The sequence below is a fragment of the Mus caroli genome, chromosome 1 (genome assembly GCF_900094665.2).
Source record: "Mus caroli chromosome 1, CAROLI_EIJ_v1.1, whole genome shotgun sequence".
NCBI classification, from domain to species: Eukaryota; Metazoa; Chordata; class Mammalia; order Rodentia; family Muridae; genus Mus; species Mus caroli.
Window position 1 is genome coordinate 123,513,516 of NC_034570.1, and position 6,904 is coordinate 123,520,419.

At 39.5% G+C, this 6,904-nt stretch overlaps 1 protein-coding gene across 2 annotated transcripts in view; it reads left to right on the forward strand.

Annotated features, from left to right (window-relative positions):
* The window catches only part of Nucks1 (nuclear casein kinase and cyclin dependent kinase substrate 1), an 18,715-nt gene extending 12,846 nt beyond the window's left edge, over positions 1 to 5,869 (forward strand). The window contains exons 5-7 of one of the 2 annotated variants that reach the window (XM_021166964.2): positions 2,494 to 2,646; positions 3,986 to 4,132; positions 5,477 to 5,842. In XM_021166964.2, coding sequence (XP_021022623.1) covers positions 2,494 to 2,646; positions 3,986 to 4,132; positions 5,477 to 5,649 — 473 coding nt within the window. In that variant the 3' untranslated portion in view covers positions 5,650 to 5,842. Of the gene's footprint in view, positions 1 to 2,493; positions 2,647 to 3,982; positions 4,133 to 5,476 lie in introns of both variants that reach the window. The other variant, XM_021166955.2, reaches the window with a different exon arrangement.
* The last annotated feature ends 1,035 nt before the right edge of the window (positions 5,870 to 6,904 follow it).

The following is a 6,904-nucleotide window of genomic DNA, read 5'->3' on the forward strand; positions in this document are numbered from 1 at the left end:
TCACTTTGTAGACCAGGCTGGCCTCGAACTCAGAAATCCGCCTGCCTCTGCCTCCCGAGTGCTGGGATTAAAGGCATGCGCCACCACGCCCGGCCAGTGCCCACATCTGGTGGTTTACAACTTTCTGTAACTCTACCTCTGGGGATATCAGGTATCTCAGGTCTCCTCAGCCAGTTGTGTTTGTTTACATGCACATAATTCACAAGTATGCATAATTGAAAGTAAAATAACACAGCAAGCAGGTAGATCTGTGAGTTTGAGGAAAGCCCGGTTAATCCTACTGTTGGTATTTTAACTCTTGAGGATTGAGAATTGTAGTCCCTACTGTCTCTTGGTACTTAAATTTTGACCAGTATGCCCCTCCTTTGTCTTCCTGGGTCTCCCTTTTCTGCTAGCTAAATTTTCTCTGCTGAGATGTTTTGCCTTCCTTACTACTTAAGTTGTACCCAGTGATAATGTGGTGTGACTTGGCATTCATCTGCCCTCTGAACATTAATTTGAATTTCTTACCTTTATTGAATGTTTGAATGCTCTGTACTTGTATTAAGCACAACTTTTCCTAAGTCGATTAATTTTATGGTCTGCATTAGTCAGATTTATTCTGTAATTGTCTCTAGATGAGATTTTTGGCATAGAAGTGGTTAAACATTGACCATAAAGGGGAGAGCCTCACAAAACTCAACCATGGCTTAGGAACTCTTTGACAGTCAATAGCTGCTGGAAAGTGATCACTGGTAGTTTGCCTGTGCTCCAGTGGAAGGCCTCATACCTATTCATACATTGACAACACTAATTGGACTTACTGGCTTATTTAAACACACACACACACACACACACCATGAAGTTAGAAGGGGTGCATGTTGGGAGTTACTCCCAACTTCAGGGAGTTGGAGTGGAGTGGTGGAGGAAGATAGGATATGATCAGAATGCATTGTATTATGTGTTTCCCCCCCAAAAAAAAAGAATAAATAAAAGGTACTATGTCTTTAATATGTATGAGTGTTCCTCCTGAATGTATGTTTATGTAACCTGTACATGCCTTGGGTCCACAGAGACCAGAAAAGGGTGCTTGATCCTCTAGAGCTAGAGAGATGGTTATGAAACGTTACACAGGTGAGGGAGCTGAACCTGGGTCCTCTTCAAGAGCAACAAATCTTACTTGAATAGCCAGCTCTTCGGCACCCTGTTTTGTTGTTGTTCATTGTTTGCTTGTTTTGTTTTTTTAAGGAGAAAAACTGACAATTAAACCTTAATAGAGTAGGGAAGTCTAAAAGTTTAGGACAGAGCTGTTCATTAGAGACTGGTAAAATAAAGCTTAGTTGCCTGGTTATGGTGGTACACACCTTTGATTCCAGGACTCCAGAGATAGAGGCAGGTGGATCTTCTGTGAGTGAGGACAGCCAGGGCTTCACAGAGAAACCCTGTCTTAAAAAAAACCCAAAGAATAGGTGAGTGAATTAATGAGTAAAGTTTAGTCTGGAACTAGTAGGTTAGCAACATGCCTTACATATAGCAAACTAATTAACTATTGATGAAATATTAATTCATTTAGTATATGAGCGTAATTTTTTATAATCTTTTCTACAGATTTTTAGCTGTCTCATCTAAATGTGTTTTAAAGATTTCCCTCTGCCTTCTTCTAAATTGAAAAGGTCACCAATTCATTATAAGGAGTAGTAGTTCAGCATTGTTTTTGTGTTTTAAATCTTAGGGTAGAGATAATTGGAAAGAAGGCCTTCTTGTATTTTGAAGTATGTTTTTGACTTTAGCTTCTAAAATCTGTAAACATAGATTTGCATGTGATTGATAATTTTAGGATTAAACAGTTACAAAGTTTTAGAGAAACTGTTTATAATTTTTAGTTTATAATTCAGCTTTGTAATTTTTGTGGCCACTCAAGTCTTTATATATTACAATTACATTTATTTTTAATTTAAGTTGATTTTTAACATTAGCACTATATTTTCAAGATTTTCTTTTTTTCTTTTTTTTTTTTTTTTTTTTCCTGAGCCAAGGGTTTCTCTGTGTAGCCCTGGCTGTCCTAGAGCTCACTCTGTAGACCAGGCTGGCCTTGAACTCAGAAATTTACCTGCCTCTGCCTCCCAAGTGCTGGGATTAAAGGCATGCACCACTACGCAAGATTTTCCTTTTTTTAAAAGATTTATTTATTTCAGACACTGTCGCTGTCTTCAGACACACTAGAAGGTAGCATTGGATCCCATTACAGATGGTTGTGAGCCACCATTTGGTTGCTGGGAATTAAGCTCAGGACCTCTGAAAGAGTAGTCAGTGCTCTTAACTGCTGAGCCATCTTTCCAGCGCCCCAATTTTTTTTTAAATCAGTCTTTGAAGTACAAATAGGTCTTGAACTCTTCATCCTCTAAGTGGAATAATGGTAGATTTCATTCCTTTTTGAGTGAATAATCTGTTATATTCTGTATCTGCAGATGCAAAAGGCTTTGATTGTTCTATCACTGTAACTTTACATTGCAGAAGACAGCGAAGATGAAAAAGATGATCATAAAAATGTACGCCAGCAACGACAGGCAGCATCTAAAGCAGCTTCTAAGCAGAGAGAGATGCTCTTGGAAGATGTTGGCAGCGAGGAAGAGCCGGAAGAAGATGATGAGGCGCCATTCCAGGAGAGTATGTGAACTGTCCTTTGCTTGTTGGTTTAGACTGGTCCCTCTATAACCCATCATGTTGCCCTCAACTTAGTGTGTAGCTGAGGGTAGCCTGGACTGTACTGTTGCACCGGTACCACCGCTCCTGGTTTTATGGAGACCCAAAGCTCTGTGCATGCTGGGCAAGATTCTGTGAGTGGAACTGCAGCTCCAGTCTGGGTTCTTCTTTGCAGTTGTGGTATTTTCTAGGTAAACGTTTGTATCCAGTTCCTTACAGTAAGTAGATACTACTTGTTAAAAGATAACACTGTGCATCTGTAGTGACACAGGCCTGTCTTGAAAGGAAAGGAAAAGATAGAACTATGGGGATAGGGAGTGGCTCCGCCTCTCCTCTTCCAGAGGATCTTCTGTGCATGTATATTTATATAAGTGAAAAATAGGATTTAGTAGAATTTAGCAATAGAGCTATCCAATCCTGAATTTTAAAAAGGAAATGACTATACATTGAATCTTTTTTTTTTTTTTACATAAACAGAATTTTATGGTTGTCCATCATTTATTATAGTTTCTATTCTGTGTTTAAACACTGAGTGAATATTATAATAACCATTATTAATGGGTACTTTGTTTACAATTTGCATTTTAGCCTGTCATAGGATTGTAGACCACTTCAAATTACCAAAATGTTACATAGTTTAGATACTAAACACACACACACACACACACACAGGTTGTTCAGATTATATGAAGTCCTACTTTATAGAGTGTTCTTGTTTCATTATTTACAGTTGGTATTAAAAAAACTAGCAGTCAGTTCAGTTTAGTTTCAACAGTATACATGAGAGTGATGCAGCTACCAAAGTTACTTGGTACTTAAGGGTTCCAGGCTTGTATCTTTTAGTACTAGGGTTCAAAATCATAGGGTCCTGCACAGTGAGTATAGATAGGCAAGTGCTGTACCTCTGAGCTGTTCATCTCCAACAGCTTGTTTGGTCTCACTATGTGGCTAGAGCTGGCTTCAAATTTGCCATCTTCTGACTTGAGCCTCTTGGATGCTGGGGCCAGATCTTGTGTCTTACACATTCCATTTTCAACAAGTTCTTCAAAAGAGTTGTTCATAAGTTTAAATTTTAGAAAGTATTTAGAACAAGTCAGTCGTGTAGCATATGTAAGGTCCATCTTGTGCCCATCCTTCAGTGGGCAGGGGCAACTCCACCGTGGCATTGTGCTTCCTACTGACTCAGTAGTGCTTAGCTCCCAAGCCCCGCTCCTCCGCCATTCTCAGCACTCTTTCCCTTTGTTCACTTGGAAGGATGTGTACATTTAAGTTGGACGTTGAAATTCTTCTTTCCTCTCAGAAGATTCTGGCAGCGACGAAGATTTCCTAATGGAAGACGACGATGATAGTGATTACGGCAGTTCCAAAAAGAAAAACAAAAAGATGGTTAAGAAGTCCAAACCTGAGAGAAAAGAAAAGAAAATGCCCAAACCCAGACTAAAGGCTACAGGTGAGACCTGTGAGAGGAAAACCACATTTCTCAAAAACTAAAGTGTTGCCTCAGCATTGGCCCTATATCTATCTCGTAGAAATACAAGAAATCCAAAGGGGTTCTGTCTTACACATGTGCCTTTGTTCCCTTCAAGACTGGTGAGGGCTGAAGAGATGGCTCAGTGAGTAAGCTCATACTGCTTCCAGAGGACCCAAGTTCAGATCCATAGCCACATTGTGTGACTAACTACTGACTCAGTAGTGCTTAGCTCCCAAGCCCCGCTCCTCCGCCATTCTCAGCACTCTTTCCCTTTGTTCACTTGGAAGTCTGTGACTCCAGCTGACTTAGCCACCTGCACACATGCACAGGCACGCACATACGCATGTAATTAGAAATGATAGTCTTGGGAAAAAAAAAAGGGCTGGCGAGATGGCTCAGTGGGTAAGAGCACTGACTGCTTCTCCGAAGGTCCTGATTCAAATCCCAGCAATCACATGGTGGCTCACATCCACCCGTAATGAGATCTGACGCCCTCTTCTGGTGCAGCTGAAGACAGCTACAGTGTACTTATTTATAATAATAAGTAAATCTTTGGGTTTTTAAAAAAAAAAAAAAACAGAAAGAATGGGCTGAAGGGATGGATAGTGGATAGCACAGTAGTTAAGTAGACTTGGGTTCAATTCCCTGCACCTACATGGTCTCTCACAGTTGTCTATGATTCCAGTTCTGTAACCTGACATCTTCACACAAACATGAATGCAGGCAAACAACATTGTATATAAAATAAATAAGGTCTTGTCTTGTTTTAATGAAAAGAGTCTATGGGCTTGGACAATATGTAGGAATGACATCTTCATTTCAGACACAATGTACCTTAATAGAGATTCAGGAAGCCTTGGCTGCTTCTGGGGACAGTAGTCCTAGCAGCTGGGGAAGGCTTTCCATTCTCATCTTCTGTTCTGTCAGGATACTGATAGCAGAAACCAAACTACCTTTGAGAGTAAAGATTTATCTCCTGGGTCTTCAAAGCCTTTGCCAGGTATTTTCCTGGTTCAAGCTAATTTGTTAAATAAGAAGTCTAGATTTGCTTAGAGTTTCATTCTGGCAAATATAATTAATATGTTTCTTGTTAAAAAGTTTTACTCATCTCGCCATATTTTAGAGCTTCCAAACCTGTTTGATAGTTGTAGTTTCCGCTCAGAATGTTACCTAATCCTCACTAGGAGTAACGCGCCTTTTCGTATGTTTCCTTCTTAGTGAGATGGAATAAATTTTTATACTTACAGACTTTTGTTTTTGTAACTGATTTTTTTAAAAGGTATTTTTCTTCTGTTTCCCAAATTGTTACTTTCCATGTTTCAGTGACGCCAAGTCCAGTGAAAGGCAAAGCGAAAGTGGGTCGCCCCACAGCTTCAAAGAAATCAAAGGAAAAAACTCCTTCTCCCCAAGAAGAGGATGAGGAAGCAGAAAGCCCTCCAGAAAAGAAGTCCGGAGACGAAGGCTCTGAGGATGAGGCCTCATCCGGGGAAGATTAAAAGTCATATTTAGGGAGAGGTTTTATTAAAAACAAAGGAAACCTCTGTAGGACACGGTTTGGGCTGTGGCTTGACTCATGGGCTTTCAGTGCTATTTCATTTGTCTAGAATAATGTTTTTCTCTCTATCATCTATCTCTTTCCCTCTTAAAACCATTGGGGTTTTTTTGTTTGTTTGGTTGGTTGGTTGGTTGTTTTTTGTTTTGTTTTTTTGGTTTTTGGTTTTTGGTTTTTCGAGACAGGGTTTCTCTGTGTAGCCCTGGCTGTCCTGGAACTCACTTTGTAGACCAGGCTGGCCTGGAACTCAGAAATCCGTCTGCCTCTGCACCGCCTGGCTCTTAAAACCATTGTATGCTGACATGTTTAAGTTGCCATTTTGTCTCAGTCTTTTCTTTGCCAATCCCCTCCCCCCACGAAAGCCATGTCAATCGATCACTGGAGTGACTGTTTGATCTTCGTGTTGTCAATGGAGGGAAGGAATGCCATGGCTGCAAAGCAATAAGATTTCAGGTGGACGCCATGGAAACTGCTTCTTGCTAGAGAACAGCAACTTGAACAATAATCAAAAACAAAAAACTAGAAAGGTTTTAATTAAATAATTGTTCTTTCTTTTCCTGTACTTTTGACAGACCAGTTGTCACTTAACATGAGTTTATATGTCTAAACTGTAAGTGTCAGAAAGAATCATGACTCTAAATTAGTACTAGTGAGGCAGTTGGGGTGAACATGAATTCTGGATTAACTCAGCACTCACATTTTCTTGGGTGTGGAGGGAATGGTGTTCCTGGAACTTAGTATATTTGTTATTCTCAAAGAGATTCAGAGCCAGTGGTTCTTTTGTCTTGATAACAGTCTTTTTTTCTTTTTTTTATTTCTTCTTTTTTTTTAAAGTAGGCCAGCAGAATCAGTCTTAATTTCATATTTTATTCATGTTTTCATTGATTCAAGTTTTTAAAATCCATCCTGTTTTTGGGTAAAGTTTCACCAATGATCCAAAATTAAAAAGAGATTTCTTTGGATTTCGATGATGAGTTTACCTCACAGTGCATTTCTTCACAGGCTGACAATGGTAAAGTTTTAAGTAAATAAAGTTTGAGTTAGTGTGAAGCTCAGATATAAAAGATGGGGATTTATTCTTTATGAATACAAATAATTGAAATGAGGGCCCATGAACCATGCCACAGTTGTTTCCTTTGGATCTTTAAATCTTTCCTCCATAGTAACATGACAATGACATAATCTCACAACCGCCTCCG